General features: G+C 34.9%; 1 protein-coding gene across 1 annotated transcript in view; it reads left to right on the top strand.

Annotated features, from left to right (window-relative positions):
- The window catches only part of LOC131165471 (uncharacterized), a 34129-nt gene extending 13692 nt beyond the window's left edge, over positions 1-20437 (top strand). The window contains exon 3 of the mRNA XM_058123322.1: positions 20133-20437. Coding sequence (XP_057979305.1) covers positions 20133-20168 — 36 coding nt within the window. The 3' untranslated portion in view covers positions 20169-20437. The remainder of the gene's footprint in view (positions 1-20132) is intronic.
- Positions 20438-20783: the final 346 nt, after the last annotated feature.

Here is a 20783-nt window from a genome sequence, read left to right as displayed (position 1 = left end):
CTCGAAATCCATTGTCGCCTTGGTTATCCTTTACTGGAAAAGTTAAAATTACTAGTTCCTGCTTTCAATCCCTGTGCCTAATCTTGAGTGTGTGTCTTGTCAATTAGGAAATCTTCATTGTTTCCCTTTGCTTCGAGTCAATAAACAAGTAGCAAGCCCTTTTATGTCAGCCATTTTGATCTTGGGGGTCTTACTTGAGTTGTGTGCAAGTTGGGTTTAAGATATTTTGTAACCTTTGTTAATGATTATTCAAGGATGACTTGGCTTTATTTAATAAAAGATCGTTCAAAGTTATTTCATATATTTTGTGCCTTTTGTTCTAAAATAAAGACTTAATTTGGTTTGCCAGTTCAGATACTTCAAAGTGATAATGCTAAACATTATTTCAATACTCAATTCACTACTTGTATGACTTAATTTGGTATTGTTTATCAATCTCCCTATGCCCACACTCCTTAAAAAAATGGGGTTGTAGAGAGGAAAAATAGACATCCTTGAAGTTAATCGCACCTTACTTCATCAAATGCATGTTCCTGAAGTGCTTTGGTGCAATGTTGTACTCGCTGCTTGCTATCTTGTCAACAGGATGCCTATCCTCTATTCTTTGTAGTGAAATTCCCTACTCTGTTTTCTTTCCAAAGTCTCCTTTATTTTCTTTACCTCCTTGTATATTCAGGTGTATGTCCTTTGTTGATCAACAAACCCCTAGGGTGTATAAGTTGGTTCCTTGTGCTATAAAATGTGTCTTTTTAGGCTACTCGTATACTCAAAAGAGATCATGTTGTTAGTCCTACTTTGCATTAGTTTTTTGTTTCTGGACACCATACTACTCTTAGTCCCTGAGTGCTTCTAAACTCAATGAGTCTTTTCCTTCACCTAATCTTCCAGATTTTAGTTTATTATCCTTACCCAGTCATCAACGTGTGTCTCTATATGATTTGAGTCCTTCTCATTGTCTCGATCATTCTAATTTGCAAGTGTATTCATGACAACAGCTCCAAGGAAAAGAGTCCCCTCTAGCTTCTATTGCTCGGCCTTTGGTTTCCTTGTCTAACAATCCTACTTCTCAAAATGTTGATCCTCCCATTGATGTCTAGAAAGGTAAACACACTTGTACACAACATCCCATCTCCAGCTTTGTTTGCTATGACTTCTTGTCACCCTCCTATTATTCTTCTATTACTACTTTATCCTCCATTGCCCTTCGTAAATATGTTTTTGAAGTCTTAGTCTACTCTAGATAGAGGAATGCAATGGTTGAAGAGATGAGTGCATTATAGGACAATGGTACTTAAGAATTGGTATCTCTTCCTTTTAATGAATTTTTGGTTGGTTTTCATTGAGTATATACAATGAAAGTCAATCCTAATGGTTCTGTGGCTTGTCTAAGGGCACATTTTATTGCTGAAGGATATACTCAAGTGTATGGTTTGGATTATTCAAACACATATTCCCCAGTTGCCAAAATTGCCTCAGTATATTTGTTCGTCTCCCTAGCACCTCTTGGCACTGGCCTCTACATCAGTTATAAGTGAAGAATGTCTTCTTGCATGGTGATCTTGAGGAGGAGGACTATACATAGCAACCACCTAAGTTTGATGCTTAAAGGGAGTCAAGCTTAGTATGTCGGCTCAAAAAGGCATTATATTGTTCAAAACAGTCTCTCAGAGCATGATTTGGTTGATTCAATGTTCTTGAACTTGAATTTGGCCTTCGACAGCATGTAATGGATCACTTTGTGTTTTATCGTCATACTCCATCTAGTAGGATTCTTATTGTGTATATGGATGATGTTGTAATTACAAGTGACAATGATCAAGGTATTTAGGGCTCTAAAACATTTTCTACAAAGTTTCAGACCAAAGATTTGGAATCATTAAGGTACTTATTGGGTATAGAAGTATCTAGATGTTGTATGGGAACTATTCTGTCACAGATGAAGTATATTCTTGATCTTTTGGATGAGATTGGACTGTTGGGATCCAAACATGTTCATACACCCATGGATCCTAGCAGCCAGTTAGTGTTGAATATGGGTGATTTGTTGCCTAGACTGTTGGATCCAAATTTGTTCATACACCCATGGATCCTAACAGCCAATTAGTGCTGAATATGGGTGATTTATTGCTTGACCCACAACAATACTTGGAAAGTTGAATTATCTCAGAGTCACTTGACCGGATATTATCTTTTGCAACAAGTGTCTTGAGTCAATTTCTAGATTCTTCGAGGGTAAGTCATTGGTATTCAGTAATTTGCATCTTAAGGTATCTAATATCTCAAAGGTGCACGTGGGAGAGGTCTCTTATATTGAGATCAGGGTCACACTGACATTCAGGGATATACTAATGTAGATTGGGTCAGATCACCTTAAGATCCACAATTGGGTACTATATCTTTGTTGATGGTAATTTGGTTTCCTAGGAGAGTAAGAAACAAATTTTAGTGGCCTGGTTAAGGGCTGAATCAGAGTATAGGGCCATGTCTCACACTAGTGTGAGCTTGTTTGGTTGAAAAATAGGTTAGAAGAACTGGGTTTTCTATATTCTAAGATAGTAACATTTTGCTATTGAAAAAATTTTACCGATAACTAAATCTGGGGCATAGGACTCATACAATCTCTCTAGATTTGAGAAAGGTAAAAGACTCCCTAATATAATTCAAATAGGAGCTAAGCACTGACAGCACTTTGCCTAGGACAGCATGCCCTATGGTTGTGAGCAAGAGCTACCATAGCTTATGGCTAGAGCAGTGGGAGGGGACCATAGTAAAGAGAATGATAAGGATAATGAGCACTCTGTCCGCATGGTACAACAGCAGCCCATTGACTCGAGTTGGGCACTTGATGACGGGGAGACACTAAGCAATGACAAAAAGTTGGCTCCACTATACTTAAAAGTAATGATCACAAGAAAGGTAAAGACAAAGGCCTTTGGAACTTTTGGCTCATTAGCAATCAATATTTTGACCCCCAAGTTTAACAATCCAAAGAAATGTTTGTTGATTGCAACTAGCGGTTGGAAATGCATTTTCATTGTTCAATCAATACATTATGGTGGCCTTCTAAGAATTGACCAAGAATTAACCTCAATTCGCAACGAGAAAGATTAGAAACAATAGACAATTTCCCACATGCAAATTAGATTTTGAGTTTATTGAATAATTGGGTAAAATGGAAGACCTAATATCAATGATAGGTCTCTTCCTCTATTTATAATATATGTCAAATACAATGCCAATGACCATAATACCCTTACTAACTCACACTCACTAACATAACTCTAACACATACTAATAATGCTAAATGACCAAATAAACATTTACACTCCCACTTAAGCTGAAGCATATATATCATGTGCTCCTAGCTTGTTATAAATGAATTTCACACAAGCACCTCTCAAAGATTTAGTGTATAAATCAACGAGCTCAAAATTAGACTTCGCATGAGTGGTTGTAATGAATTTTAATACAAGTTTCTCCCGAACAAAGTGGCAATCAACTTCAATGTTCTTTGTTCACTCATGGAAAAGCAGGTTGGAGGCAATATGATAGTAGCTTTATATCACACATGAACTCCATAGGCCAAGAATGCGGAAAACCCAATTCTTCCATCATGTTCTTCGACCAAACAAGTTCACATGTAATGTGATCTATAGCCATATACTCTAACTCAACACTTGACCTAGGCACCGCAATTTTCTTCTCACTATTCCAAGAAACCAAATTACCACCAACAAAAATAAAGTACCCAGTTGTGGATCTTTGGTCGAAAGGCAACCCTGCCCAATCTGCATCTATATATCCTTGAATCTAAGTGTGACCTCAATCTTGATATAAGAGACCTCTCCCTAGTGCACCTTTGAGATATCTCAAAATGTGAATTACTGCATCCTAGCATAGTCTTAAATTTCCACGAAATTGTCGAAATTTCCGATTTCCATCACCCTCGAAATCGAAATGGCATTCAATTTCCGTCTTGCATAATTTCCGTCGAAATCTCAATGAATCATCCGAAATTTATTGAAATCTCGAAATTTTAGCGAAACTTGCCGAAATTTTAACTATATAATAAAATTTCCGTAGAATTCAAATGAGAAATTTAGGAGTGAAGTGAAATTCTATCTTTATTTATTTTATTTATTTTGTCGGAACAAAAGATTATTACAAGTGCTTTTGAAATTATATGAAAAAATAAACTTACAGTAACATTTTATTTAACCATTCATGTCTAAATTTTTAGTATTTGTATAATAAATAATATTTAAATAATTTATGAATTTCATTTGTATTAACTGAATATGTTTAATGTACATTATCTTAAATATATTTGATACACATACTATTTTACAACTTTTCCACCTCATACAAAACATAGATGTATTTAATTTGTAATATATTAGTCCTAAAACTTATATTATTATGTTTGTTAACCATTTCTAAAGCTTCACAAAGTATTCTATGCTTTATTACTAAATTCTGTTACTTTTTCAAATTGAAATCGAAATTGACATCAAAAGCGAAATTTCCGTCGAAATTTCCGTACTTTTGGAGCTTCGAAATTTGAGTCGAAATTGAAATTTAAGACCTTGCATCCCAGTGACTTGTTATTGGAGAATCAAGAAACTAACTTACCACACTTGTTGCAAAAGATATATTTGATTGAGTGATTGTAAGATAATTCAACTTTCCAACAAGTATCTGATATCGTCCTAGGTTAGGCAACAAATCAACCATATCTTGCACTAGCTTACTATTGGGATCCATGGATGTATCAACAGGTTTGGATCCCAACAGTCCATTCTCTTCTAAAAGATCAAGAACACACTTTCTCTGTGACAAAACCTCTTCTATATGAGATCTCAATACTTCTATGCCCAAGTACTTCAATGGTCCCAAATCCTTGGTCTTAAATTTAGTTTGTAGGAAAAGCTCTAGATCTTGAATGATCATCATCTCCAATAATCACAATATCATCCACATACACAATAAGCAAAAAATTTCCAAATGGATTATGACAATAAAATACAAAGTGATCTACTACACACTGTTGCAGGCCAAACTCAAGTACAACAACACTAAATTGACCAAACTATTCTCTTGAATACTATTTTGAACCAGATAATGATTTCTTGTGCCAACACACTAAGACTTACTCCCCTTGAGCAACAAACCCAGGTGGTCGCCCCCTATAGACCTCCTCTTGAAAATCACCATGTAGGAAAGCAATCTTCAAATATGTAGAAGCCTATGACAATTAGTGGCTAAGGAGATGATCAAACGTATTGAAGCAAGTCTAGTGAGTGGAGAGAATGTGTCTAAATAATCCAAACCATACACTTGTGTATATCCTTTAGTAACAAAGATGGCCTTCAATCAAGCCACAAAACCATCTGGATTGACCTTCACAATATACATCCAACGACAACCAACCATGGACTTATTAGGAAGTACAGGTTCCAACTACCAAGTATTACTATCCTATAGTGCATGCATCACTTCAATCATTGCATTTCTCCATCTAGAATGGGACAGGGCTTCAAAAATAGATTTTCGAAGAGCAACCAAAGTATGAACAAAATAGTAGTATGAGGATAGGGAGAAATCATAGCAAACAAAATTAGAGATTGAATGTTGGGTACAACTACTTTTACCTTTTCGAACAACAACAGGAGGATCAACATCTTGGAAAATAGGATCATCTAACAAGGGAACTAAGACATAGAAGTGAAAGCTAGAAGAGGCTTTCCTCCTTTGATTCGTCGTGTGCATGCCTGCAAATTAGGATGATCCAAGCAACAAGAAGGACTCGAACTGGATGAAGATGTTAGAGGATTGTACTCAACTATTAGGTTAGGATATGGAAGGAGAGGTAGAGGGGAAAAAAAGAACTCAAGGAATTAAAGTAGCATGGTGTAGACTCAAAAAAGGTGACATCAGCAGAGACAAAAAATTAATGTAAAGTAGGGCTATAACATTGATATCTTTTTTGAGTGTAGGAACTAGAAAATTACATCTGATAGCGCGAGGATCCAACTTACCTCTTTTTGGAGTAACTGATGGACACAAGACACAACCAAATATATAAGGAAGAAGGGATAGCAAAGGAGTCTTAGGGGAGATAATTGAACATGGCATTTTTTACCACCAAACAAACGATGGCATTTTACTAATGAAATAGCAAGCAGTGGACATCACTCCAAAAAACTTTGGAGACATTCATTTGACACAATATGGTACAAGTGACGTCAAGAATATGTATGTTTTTCCATTCTGCAACTCCATTTTGTTGTGGAGTGTGGGCACAAGATGACTGATGGATCATACCAAAATTAGTCATATAGGTACTAAATTGGGTACTGAGCTACTTCTTAACATAAGTATCTTGACTGGCATATCAAACTAAGCCTTTATTTGAGAAAAAAAGGCACAAAAGATATTAAACAACTCAAAATGATTTTTCATTGAATACAACCAAGTCATCCTAGAGTAGTCATCAACAAATGTAATTGTTAGCACCGGAGGAGTCCGTAGGTAGTCTTGATACACATGGGTGAGCACCAACTTGACCCAAAAGTTTAAACCTATTGGGTTTAGGGTCTACCATTTATATAAGCACCCATCATCTACTCAATTTTGTCAATGTGGGACAAACTCACAAGTGGAATTCTCAACAATATCCCCCTCACTTGTGAGTTTCAACGGCTCCCCATTGAACGAAAACCATCTTCCTCATGAGAGTAAGCCCTAGATGATCCTTATTGGCCTCAGTCACACACTTGGTCTTCCAATTGTTGACATGTCAAGAGAATTAGCATCACGCCTCGACTTTTTTAAGATGTCACTCACCCAGAGTTATGAACCGTCGGCTCTTATACCACTTGTTAGTACCAGAGGAGTCCTTAGGTAGTCTTGATACACATGGGTGAGCACCAACTTGACTTAAAAGCCTAAGCCTATTGTGTCTTGGGTCCAACCATGTATATAAGCACCCATCATCCACTCAATTTTTTCAATGTGGGACAAACTCACAAGTGGAATTATCAACAGTAATAAAGTACCAAAACCCTATTTTCGATTGACATGACTAGAACCCCAAACATCTTAATGGATGACCATGAAAAGACTATCTGCCCATTTATTGGCCCAAGAAGTGAAGGGAACATGATGATGTTTTCCCAACTGACAAGACTCACAATCAGCACTAGACACAAAACTCAAGGTGGGAACTAGCTATTTCAATTTGTCCAAGGATGGATGACCAAGGGGACAATGGATTTGAAGTGGTCTGGCAACGACTATGCAGGCAATGGGAGAAGAGAGCGACTCAAAGTAGTGAAGTCTATGAGCCTCACGTCCTGTGCCAATTATATTTCTCATCTTCAGACCTTGAATAACCATAAAATTAGGAAAGAAGGTTACATAACAATTTAGTGTCTTTGTAAGCTTTCTAACTAACATAAGATTGAAAAGGGATGTAGGAATGTACAAAACAGAAGAAATATAGATAGAGGGAGTAGGATTTACTGTTCCTATCCCTTTAACTGTAGTTGTGGATCCATCAACAAGGGTAACTTGAAGTAGACTTTTAGGATATTGGAGGGTAGAAAAAAAAATTGGTTACACCTGTCATATAGTCAGTAGTAGCAGGGTCGGTAATCCAAGGACTAGTGGGAAAGATATCAAATAACATAAAACTGTAAGATTACCCTTTTGAGCAAAAGATGCAATGTGATGTGATGCTTGTTGGGATGCTGGATATTGTAGGAACCTTGAATACTCTTCCTCCGAGATAGTTATAGTACGCTATTCACCTAACAAATGCCTAACGAGGAAAACACACTTTTGGGTTTGAGAACGCCATCCCAACACACACACAACCTCAATACAACAGCAAATCAGAAATACATGGTGAACAAAATGCTCTCGAGATTGCAAAAGGGAACTTCTGGACGTACAAAAACAATCACAAGTGACCTTCCAGACCAGCTGAAACAAACCTAAACGAGTCAACCACAGTTTCAACCATGAATGAGTCACCAACAACTGGACATTGCACAACAGAAAATCAGAAATACGCAGCAAACAATATGCTCTAGGGATTCCAAAAGTGAACTATTGGACCAACCGAAACAAGCACAAGCGAGTCAACCATGAAGGAGACACCAACAACTGGACATGGCACAGCCACAGTCCTAAAAAATCAATGTATAATGCTGCCACTGCTTCAAGAGACTCACCAATGAACTTAACTAATACTGAGCAACAACACCGGATTGGCGAGTGCATGGCTGAAAAAGGTTGGATTTTTTAACAAAAAAAGCCCAACAGCTTGATATTATGGTCTATGGAAGGAATCAAAACATGCTGGAGGAAAAAATCAGAGAGAGAAAAAAAGGTGGCTGGAAACTCTCTCACACGCCGGCGCATGGGGTCAGGACTGGCAGCAGTTGGCTGGCACCTGTCGAGGTTTCCGGCAATGGGATTTTGCATGGTTGTAGTTCAGAGGGTTCTATTTATTGCTATGTGGTTGGTTTTGTGAAATAATGAAGAGTTGTAGTGGTTCTGAGAAGTGCATGGCAGGAGGGTGTTTTCCAGGTGATGGCTGAGTTGGGTTTGGTGGTAGGGTTTAGGTTGGATATTGCTCTGATACCATGTTGAGTAACTGGATAAATGGAAGACCTAACACCAATGATAGGTCTCTCCCTCTATTTATAATATATGTCAACTACAATACCAATGACCATAATACCCTAACTCACTCACACTTACATAACTCTTAACACATACTAATTATGCTAAATGACCAAAGAACCATTAACATAGGTCAAGCATTCTCAATTTTACAATGAATGCTCAGCTGAGCCACCTCAAATGGCAAGAGCTCCATGCAGGGAGACCTGCTATACAATAGATGTGCCATGTGTACGATTCTGATGCAGTGTTTCTGGAGGAAAGAATGTAGGGTCCATTAAATTAGGGTTAATTGCAGGGATATTTAGTGGCAAAGAGAGATCCTCTCATGTAAAAATGAAGCAATGGAAGCTACGGAGGTGGCATTGGGTGAATCCTCAACCCACACTTCTTATGGATCTTAGGAAAATTTTGAACAGGTCAAAATTGATAAGCAAATGGAAAGGGAAATTCTGTATTCCTTTTTATTACCTGGACTGGCATAAATACAAGTACATGACAACCTGACCATTAAATGTGCCTAAGTAAATGACTATTACTAATTACAGCCGTTTTTTACTTCTTTGGACTCAAAAGGCTTCATAAATAAGTTGACCTAGACTCATAAATCAACTTTGTGAATAATAAATTTGGACTTGGGAAATGGAACACTTAGCAAGACCATAATAATGACACCTGCATAACAACAATTATAAATGTTATTGCAACTAAAAGACAAAGAGTTGACTAACTTCAAGAAAATATTAACTGCAACTTGACTAGTTCAGCGCTGCATCATCCCCCGCCCTACACCCCCGCCCCCAATTAGAAGAAACTCACCTTAGTGCAAGTTGCCATTTTTTATGCTTCACATATCTTGGCATAAGCTCCTATTTTTTTTTTATCCAAGAGTTCCTATCTAGGAAACGCTGACACTCCTAAGAGGCCAAAGTGTTGGTATGCGATACTATTGGACACGACATGTGTCCAATACATGTTGGAAATTAAGGTCAACATTTTTATTTTGGATACGTCTTTGACATTCCTAGACATGTCGTGATATGGGCCACCACGTCCGGGACACTTATGCAGCAAAGAAACATTTGTGTTTTGTTTGGTTCTATCACTTTATTCAAAACAATAACAACAACAACAAACCAAGCCTTAAGTCTTAGTAAGTGGGGCCAGCTACATGAATCCCTTTCTGTCAATTTGCACAATCATGCGCAATTTCCTCCAACAATATAAGGACTATTAAACCCTTACTATCTCATTCCAAGTAATTTTATGTCCACCCCTACCCCTTTTACTATCACTAAGAGTAACTAGTTCACTCCTCATGGGTGCACTAATTAGCTTATGTTACACATGTTCAAATCATCTGAGCCACCCCTCTCTTATTTTATCTTCTACAGGTGTTATATTTAATTTACTGCGAATATTTTCACTCCTTAATTACCACTCATCCACCTTAGCATTCTCATTTTGGCATATTTTTTGGGTATGTTGTTTCTTAGTTGCCCAACATTCAAATCCATATAGCATAAAAGATCTTATAACCGTCCTATAAAACTTTCTTTTTTAATTTTAAGGGTATTCTACAATCACACAACACACCTGAAGCACTTCTCCATTTTACCCACCTTGCTTTACCTCTATGCAAGACATCTTCTTTGACTCCTCCTTCAACTTGCATAATTGATCCAAGATATCTAAATCTAATAGTTCTATTAATTTCTTGACCATCAAGTTTAATATTTTCTCCAATTCCTTTCCTTTGAATGAATGAGGTTACTTCAGCAAGTTGGGAGGCTTGACCTTAATCAGCAAACTGGCTTCTTTTTGCTTTAAGGGGTCATTTAATCCCCTTATATTCCAGCACTCAATATTCAATGGGATCATGGGATGGCTCTTATTTTCCCCAAGCTTTTTGGAGACCTTACTTTCCTTTTTAGCTTTTTTACCCCCAGAGTTATTGGGCTCTTATTTCCCTTCAGAAATAGCAGAAGCGTTAGCAGCCCTATGACTTTGCTTTGCATTTAAAAAACCAAAGCTAGAAGAGGAAGGGACTGTGCTGGCAGAAGGAGATTCTGAGATAGTCACTCTGAGTCACCAGAACCAGCAAATAGCAATAACAGTTCGACAGGAAGCTGAATACAACTTATCAGTAACTTTTCTGCTAGATATCTTAGATGTAGGTCCAATATCAGATTTCGTTTCCTTTTCAAAACCATAATCAATAGTAGGCCTGTGTCCATTAGAAGGAGTAAAGGGCCTGTAGAAACCAAGGAAAAGAAGGCTGGGTCCTGACTGAGCCATATATCCTTCCTTGACATGTGTCAGTCCATCTTCTGTATCACTAGATTTATTATCCATTTCAGAAAACAGGTTTATTCTTTGCCACATAATTCTCATTGTCTGAATTATCACTGTCCTCTTCATTGTGATTTCTATCCTCTTCAACCAAAGCTGAAAAAGGATTAGAAACAGGAATAGATGGAATAGTCCTCTTTTCTATCCATTTTTGCTTTCCCTTGAAGATTTTATCATTGTGACCAAACAAAGAACATTTGGTACATTTTATAGATTTCCATGCAAATTCTTGATCAGCTACAACAGAATCACCTTCAGGAGTTAGTAATTCAATAGAATCAGGTAACTGCTCTTTTATGTCAATTTCAACACATACTCTGGCACATGTAAAGTTCTTCATCTGTAGTGGGGCAGTAAAAGTTTGATATTTGGTAGTATAGCACTACTTCTTAAACATTTATCTTTTGATCCATGTTTTTATTATACTAGTTAATATGTCACATGCATTGCACATGATTGTTTGTGAATAATATTGCTTGAAATATATATTTTTATTATTTTAAAAAAGTTTAGATGCTTATTTTAAAACAAATCAATGATATGTTTCCATAATTTAGTTTTAATATTAAATTTTTGAATATTCAAAGTTATTTATAAAATATAATGCCTTGTTTAAAAATTATAAATACAAATATCGATGCAAGATGCTATTATGACATCATATAAATATAGAGACATGAAAAGTCTTGAAGAATATAATATACTAAGATATGATACAAATGCTCTAGTTAAAACTAAAGAAATATTGAATTTTTAATATTTACATAGCATTATAGGTAAAAAATTTTAATAATTATATTTTTCATTATTTTTTAACTTTATAAAGATCTCAATATATGATTTCTTCTCATGAAAATATTAAAAATTTTATTGCAATTTCTAATTGTGATTTGTTACTTAAAATCTTCATTATTGTTATTTTATAACTTAACAATCAATTAATGAGTTTTTTAAAATTTTTTAAAAAAATTAAAATTTATTATTTTGAGGGTTTACTTCTAGGATTACTATATCTTTAAAATTAAAAGCCCTTAATCTAATAAAGGAAAATGCTTTGGATCCAGTGAATTGGCAAGAAAGGATTCATGTAGTCGACCCTGCCTAGTGGGACTTAAGGCTTGTTGTTGTTGTTGTTGTTAATTGTCGTAGCCCGAGAGTATATAGGTGTGCTCCGCAACGAATATACAATGTAAAGTCAGAGGGGGGTGGTTGACTCTTTTTGTGTATATTAAATTTCTCTACAAAATAAAATCTCTTGGCAAGATGGCAAGCAATTATATCACAATATACAAAATATAAATCATGCACAAGACAATAAAATAAAGTGTAGGGAGAGAAAATTAACACGGGATTTTTACGTGGTTCAGCTCCAAGCCTACGTCCATGCCTTAACACCAAGTCAATGATTCCACAATCCACTATCAACGCTCCTTCCCCGGCGGAACAAGCCTTACAACTCGGGTACACAACTCTACACTTGGGATCAAATCCCTACTAGCTCACAAAAAGCTTTTACCAAGCAGTTCACCAAGAACCCTCACAATGGTTTACAAAGAACCTTATACGAAGTAGATGATTACAATGAGAATGCTCCTTGAATGAGCAAATATTAAATACAAAGCAAATCTCACACTTCTCTCTCAAGAATTGTATCAAAAAAGATTGGAGAACAAGAGAGATGAGCACTTGTGAATATGAACTAAGATGCAATGTGCTAGGCTTTGGAATCAAGGATTTTTTTCACTATAAGCTTGCACAAATCATCAAAACCATGTCTAAACAAGCCTAATAGCTTGTATTAGACAGTTGGGAGCAATTCTTAAACAAAACTAGCCGTTTTTACCCGTTAGCGTCATTCTGCCCGTTGGACTCGTCAACTAGTGCCCTGCACTCGTTGACTAGTGTTAACTAGTCACTCGTCGACGAATCCCCTATTCTCGTTGACAAGTACCCTGTCATCAACTTAAAAGTTGTGGGATTTTTCTTAGCTTTCCAAGGACACTAAGATTGTCTTTTTTAGATTTTTCTAGCAAAAGTTATGCCCCAAATACCGAAGGGTGTTCAGGACTCGAGACTGCACTACGTCAGTCGACGATTGCTCTATTTTTCCTTATCAAAAAGCCTTTTAATAACTTAAAACATTCTTGGACGAAAGTATATGAAATATATTAAGTCTAATTAAGTTTAATACTTGTCCAAAAGAGTTTCCCCATGAATATAAGATATCTTGTTTGATAAAACACATTTGAAAGCTTGTTTTGATATCTTATATGGCAATATGTCCTTTAATGAAAATATGATTGACTTCTTGAAACTTTTGGACATAAGACTCGTTTTGATAAAACCGAGACTAAGTATGAAGATGTTCAAAATACTAAGATGTTGAAAACTTGTCTCTTTGGAAAATAGAATTGAGTTTAGGATTCGTTTGACAAACTCTTTGTTTTATATTTGAAAACTATAAATGTGAGTTTGTGACTTAAGTGAAAACCTATAAACTCGAGTGTCCTAATATGCATATGCAATTTTGCTAAACTCTTGCTCAGAAATCATGCAAGAAACAAAACTCAAGAGTTACAAAAAGTTCTTACCACACACAATCCTTATTACAAATAATTCTACAATTAAGCTTCCTTTGGTTGTGCTTGGGTTCTTCCGAGTATATGTTCATTTGACCTTTCCTTCTTGACGTCTACTCGGTTCGATCTTTGCCTTTGACCCAATACTCCATGTACGAGTACATGTACTAAACGTGATCTGCAAATTTAGGAAAGCACTAGGAACCACATATAGGTTAGTATCATCAAAATACAATAAACCATGATGGTGTAGCCATCAAGGCTAACAGTTGTTGTTGTTGTTGTTGTATCTTTTAAAAATTATATTATTATTTATCTAAATGATTTTAGATACTTCACAATAATTTTAAAAGAAATTAGATGAATTTATCTCTTTTATTTTGGGGTGTACATTTTATTTTACCGTTATAATACCATTGCATTTATTTTATTTTATTTTAATGAAATGAACATTTTAGGTCCAAATATTGACATATTCAAGATAAATGCAGATTTATCTAATGTTATTGAACTTAATTTTTTTTAAATACTTGTCTTACTTCTAAAAGATAATAATATTTTGTCTATAAAATTATTTATTCTATTTGTTGTTTTATGTATGATATGTATATACACTATCTTGTTTTTTTTCAAGCTAAACAGAGTTTCCGTTTTAGATTCAAACTTTAGCATATCCAAAATAGACTTCAAAAGTGTAATTTTATTTAATTTTAGTTGAATTCACTTTCTTATAAGACCAAATATAGGGATATTTTTACCACAAAATGATTACCATTTATACTTTTATTATTATTATTATTATTATTATTATTATTATTATTATTATTATTATATAGATATACATATAGACGTAGTTTTCTATATATAATGCTTGTCTATTTTATTTTTTAAGTAAATGAAAGTTTTTTCTTTAAGTTCAACACAAACTATTCGACATTCTAAATGTAATTTTATCTAATTTTGATTGAATTTAATTTCTAAATGTTATAGAAATTTACTTCTTTTATGAATATTTGAACTTACTTTCAAAAGATAAGAATATATTTATTAACAAAATGATTTATGCTGACCATGCTTTTGTATGTAGTATAAATTTTACTTCTTTTAGAAATTTGACCTTATAGAAATTTTCTTTAAAAATAACTATACTTTTGTCGAAAAATTGATTTACGATTACATGTTTTAGAAGTATTAAATATTTCTTTTAAAAGATAAGAACATTTTTGTCAACAAAATAGTTTACATTAGTAGTACTTTTGTATATTATATTGTTCAGTTGTGGCTTATATTCAAAGGGTATCCACTTGAAGGTTGTTACAAATGGGAGGGCTCTATGCATGAGACCTCTCTATCTATGGTATGTACAGTACGTTTGAGTCAAGACACAATGTAATTGTATTATCATATAAGAGTATTTTGAGGTTTTCATATGTTATATACGCACATTGTAGCTGAGGGTTGAAACCTTAAGATAGTTTTCTCTTGATAGTGAAAATTGCGAAAGCATTCCGCGGACATAGGCGCATTGTTGAACCACGTAAATTCATGTTCTTCTTCTCTTTTTTGATTTTCTCTATTTTTCGTATTGGTTAAATAAAAGATTTATAGGGCTCTAACTGGAGAGAAACCAAAGAAGATGGATGAAGATAATTGGATGGAACTAGAATAGATCACCTTCAATACTATTCGCTTGTTCAGCAAATTTAGTCGTATTCGATGTGATTGAGGAGAAAATTGCTAAGGGTTTATGGACAAAATTAGAGTCTATATATATCGAAGAGTAATCCTAAAAATTTGCTCTCGAAGAATTTTTTTTTTCATTAGCTCGAGGGTAGAGATATGAATCAACATATGAACCAATTCAATCAGATTCTTAGCGATTTGCTCAAAGTTGATGTGAAGATTGAAGATGAAGATAAAGGGTTGATATTGCTATCTTCTCTTCCTTTTTTATTTGAACATTTAGTTACAAAACTACTGTATGGGAAATTCACTCTAACTTATGAAGAGGTTTTCGGGGTTCTCGGGTCAAATGAGGCTAGAAGAAGACTCAACAAAGAGGACCATGAACCAAAGGGCTTGGTTGTCAAGACCCAACATAGAGGAGGAATCCAAGGAGAAATATAAGCAAAGGGGCAAATCGAAGTCTAGATCAAGGGCCAAGAATGTTGAGTGCTTCAAGTGCAAATAGAAAGGGCATTGTAAGCGGGATTGCCCTCTTTGGAAGAAAGAAGAAGATAAGGAAGACCTACCTTCAAGCTCTGCAAGTATTGTGACAGATAGTTCAAACGATGAAGAGCTCTTTTTGGTTGCTTCAGGTTACAATACTTTTCAGGATACTTGGCTATAGATTTTGGTTGCTCCTTTCATTATTGTCCATGTAGGGAATGGTTTGGTACTTACAAGAAATGTAATGGTGGGTCGATATTTCTTGGGGGTGATCATCTTTGTTCTGTAATTGGAGTTGGTATTGAGAAAGTTAGAATGTTTGATTGCATTGTAAGAATATTACAAAGGGTTAGACATGTTCCAAAATTGAAAAAGAACCTACTTTCTCTAGGTTACTTAGAAAAGGCTTTGCATGAGCTTTCAGCAACTCTTGAAAGTGAATCTTAAAGGCTGTCAAAAGATTTTATGGTTGTTATGAAGGGTAAACAAGTCGATAACAATATGTATTGGCTAGTAGGAAGTACAGTTGTGGGTAGTGGAGCAGTTGCTTCATTAGATACTAACATAGTTGGCACTAAGCTGTGGCATATGCATTTGGGACATATGAGTGAGGGTATGATGGAACTACATATGAGAAAATTGCTGAAAGGGTTAAAGGAGTGCAAGCTGATTTTTGCAGGCATTGTGTTTTAGTTAAGCAAGACAAAGTAAAATTCAATTTGTATTCCCAAAAGAGCAAGGTATTCTAGATTATGTTCATGGTGATGTTTAGGAGCCTACAAGGGTACCAACTAGGAATGGAGCTTAGTACTTTTTCAACTTTATTGATGATTACTCTAGGAAGCTTTGGGTTTACTTCATGAAGAAAAAACTAGAGGTATTCTCCAAATTCAAGCAATGGAAGGCAAAGGTTGAGAAACAAATGGGAAAATCAGTGAAGTATCTCAAGTCAGATAATGGCTGGAGTACTAGTTTGAAAAGTTTTTGAACTTCTGCAGGTCTAAGGGAATTGTCAAACATTTTATAGTTTGTTAGACTCCACAGCAAAATGGGGTGGCTGAAAGGATAAACAGGACCCTGCTTGAGAAAGCCGGGAGTATGAAACTACATATTGAATTGCTTAAGAATTTCGAGCACATGCAATCAACACAACTTGTTATATTGTTAACAAGCCGTCTTATGCAAAGCTGGATGGTATAGTAGTAAAGAAAGTTTGTATAGGTCAAGAGGTTGACTACTCTACATTGAGGATCTTCGGCTGCAAACATATGCTCACATTCCTAGTGAGCTTTGGTCCAAACTAGACCCTAAATCCAAAAAGTGCATTTTCATTGGCTATAAAAAGGGGGTTAAAGGGTTCAAGTTGTGGGATTCAGAGGATAAGAAGGTATTTATGAGCAAAGATATACTCAATAAGGCATCAATGCTGAGATGTAAAGAAGATGGACAAGACAGTAAAGTTGACAAGAAGGAGCCAAAGGTGCAGGTGGAGCTTAGTAAACTTCAAGACCAGCAACCAAAGGTGCCCTCAATTAAGCAGCATGATCAGTGACAATCAAATGACCACAATGCATCTATAGATAGGTCAAGACGCATTACCAGTGCACCATAGAGATATGGTTTTAAGAATATGGTCTCCTTTGCTCTAGTTAGTGATCGTTGAGATCCATATTCTTTCCAGGATACAGTTTTTGGTCTAGAGAGAAATAGGTGGATGGAAGCTATGATGGAAAAGTTGGAGTCTTTGCATAAAAATCAGACTCGGCACTTGGTGGAACTTCCTAAGGGAAGGAAAGTAGTGTGATGCAAATGGGCGTTTAGGAAGAAAGATGATATTTTAGAAAAAGATGGTAAAAAATTCAAGGGTACTCTCTGAGGGAAAGGATAGATTATATTTAGGTATTTTCTCCGGTTGTCTAACATACCATCATTCGGGTTTTATTGGTCATGATAGCTTAGTTTGATTTGGAGTTTTAGAGTAGTTGGATGTTAAAACAACATTTCTTCATGATGATTTGGAAAAGAAAATTTACATGGAACAACCAGAAGGTTTCACAGAACATGAGAAGGAGAATTCTGTTTGCAGATTGAGGAAGTCATTGTATGGCCTAAAGCAATCCGTAAGGCATTGGTACAAGCACTTTGATTCATACATGATGAGTATTATATAAACCTGCTATGATTATTGTTGTTGTGTTTACTTTAGAAACCTATTTAATAGTTCATTTATCTTTCTACTATTATATATAGATGATATGTTGATTGCTGCAAAGAATATCCATGATGTCAATGGTTTAAAATCCTTATTGAGTATGGAATTTGAGATGAAGGATCTTGGTGTTACAAATAAGATCCTTGGGATGGAAATAAGGAGAGACGGGACTAGTTGGAAGCTTTGGATCTCTCAACATACTTATATAGAGAAGGTGTTAAAGAGATTTAACATAAGCAATGCTAAGCCAGTGTCATCCTATTAGCAAATCATTTCAAGCCATATTCAACACAATGTCCACAATCAAAGGAGGACATGGAGGAGATGTCAAGAGTATCATATGCTAATGCAGTAGATTGCTTAATGTATGCTATGGTTTGTACTTATTTAAATCTGGCATATGCAGTTTGTATGGTGAATAAGTTTAGGGCAAATCCAAATAAGGAACAGTAGAGTACTTTGAAGTGGCTCCTCAGGTTGTAGATTTTGGCATTGAATTTGGTATAGGACAGGAATTAGCTTTAGCTCAATGATTCGTTGATGCAAATTAAGCGGGATATTTAGATTAAAAAAGAAATGTCCGCCACAGATTATGTATTCACTATGTAGGTGGACCTATTTGTTGGAAATCCATGTTGCAGTCAGTTGTTGCATTATCCATCACTGAGGCAGAGCATATGGCAGTGATACAGGCCGCAAAAGAGGTTATATGGTTGAAGGGATTGGTGACTGAATTTGACATTGAGCAATAGACTATTCATTTGCAATGTGACAATCAGAGTGTTATTTGCTTAGCAATGAATCAAGTTAACATGTTAGAACAAAGCACATTGCAGTGAGGGTATTTTGGGGTTTTCACATGGACTATATATACACATTATAGTCAATGGTTGAAATCCTAAGACAGTTGTTTGATAGTGAAAATTGTATCGGGACTCTGTGAACGCAGGCACATTGTTGACCTATGTTCTTCCTTTCCCTTTTGATTTTCTCTATTTTCATATTTGTTATTTGAGTTCGCACATAATCTTAGGGCATAATTTCGCAACATTTATATCAATGTATTGTTAGGCTAGAAAGAATGGTGTGTAGTTTATTTCAACCTCCTTAACTGTAGTGACAAAATTAGCTGCCACATGATTAGACAATCCATATCTAAAAGGAAAATGTACTTTTAATGAATCTTTCCCAACTTCCTCGCTTCTGTTACATGTATTGGTGGACAAGCTGCCTTAAAACTTTTCTCACAAAGGTACTACTAAATTTTTAAAATTATTTTTATTTTATTTTTTAAACTCCTCTCTCTCTCTCTCTCTCTCTCTCTCTCTCTCTCTCTCTCTCTCTCTCTCCATGTGGCTTCATTGTTTTGTTTTATTATTTTTTAAACTCATTTCTCTAATGGGTCCCAACTCAACAACTTTCCATCACTTTCTTTTTTAGTACTTTTTATTATAAAATTAATTTAAATTATTAGTTCCTACTTTCTTTATCTTGGTTTATATTTACTTCCACTAAAATTATAAAATTATTTCAATTTATATTATTTAAAAATATAGAAATATATATTCTGTGTTACATTTTTGTTTATATATAATCTATACATTAAAATTAGAAAAAAAAAATGATTTGAATTATTTTTATAATATTCAATAATGTATATATAAATACAGTATAATTTTTCTCCACTAAAATTATAGACTAATTTTAATTTATATTGTTCAAAAATATAGAAATATATATATATATATATATATAGTATTACATTCCTGTTTACATACATTATACACATTAAAATTAGAACATGTTATTGAAATTATTTTTAAAATATTCAATATAATATATGCAATACAATACAATTTTTCTCACCTACTTTCTACAAAGAGTTTCTGTTGAATAAAAAATATAACATAATGCGTTAATTGTTAAAATTAATTATCAAAGTACATATGTATGCTCAGCGCAAAGTGCAGGTTGGTTCTGCTAATTTTTAAATTAAACTCGACTCTATCTCCTGTTACTGTGTACCAAGAAAGAAAGGAACTTCTTAAGCTGACAATCTTCTGTTGTTTCCAACTAGTTTATACTCATATTTAAGTAGCTAGTAACTGTTTTGCTTTGATATGGTCCAGCGCTCCTTCTTTGGGTTCAACGGCTCTACATTTTGAGGAGCAGCAATCTGGCGCAACTGCTTCCGCCGTGGCTGCCGATGAGGTTTCATCTTTGATAAATTAGTCTAATAATTCCGCGCTGCATTTGAATTGGAAACTGACTCGTTGGATTCCTTTCTCCTCCTGTTTTAGATGTTGAATCTGTTTATTAGTTTAATCTGTTTAGTTCTCTCTCTCTCTCTCTCTCTCTCTCTCTCTCTCTCTATGAAAGTTAGGCAGAAAACTCCTCATAGTTTGGAATGAATGGCTTTGGCGTTTATTGGTTAGTGATCTTGGCTTGGATTGTTTTTGATAAAGCAGGCAGCCTGGGTTTAGGTCCTTCAGGAGTTTAGATAGATAGTGACGCCATCTAAATTTTTTAAATGACATTCCACTTTGTGATTTTTTAAAAACTATAAAAAAAATCCTTGGAACTTTAATTGTATTGATAAAATGAACCTTCCGTAAGTAGGTTGTTACTCAACTGTTAAGTATATTTGGAAAAATGAATTTTACCCTTAATAAAATAATATTTTAAAGCGATATTAATTTAGTAAATTAAATTAAAAAAATTAGTCAGTATAACGTTCTGAAAATTGAAGGGGTAAATTGGAGACGTAATCAATTCTTGAA

Source organism: Malania oleifera, chromosome 10 (genome assembly GCF_029873635.1).
Source record: "Malania oleifera isolate guangnan ecotype guangnan chromosome 10, ASM2987363v1, whole genome shotgun sequence".
In the NCBI taxonomy this organism is placed as follows: Eukaryota; Viridiplantae; Streptophyta; class Magnoliopsida; order Santalales; family Ximeniaceae; genus Malania; species Malania oleifera.
Note: the sequence above shows the minus strand (reverse complement) of the source record. Positions and strands in the feature narration are given on the sequence as shown.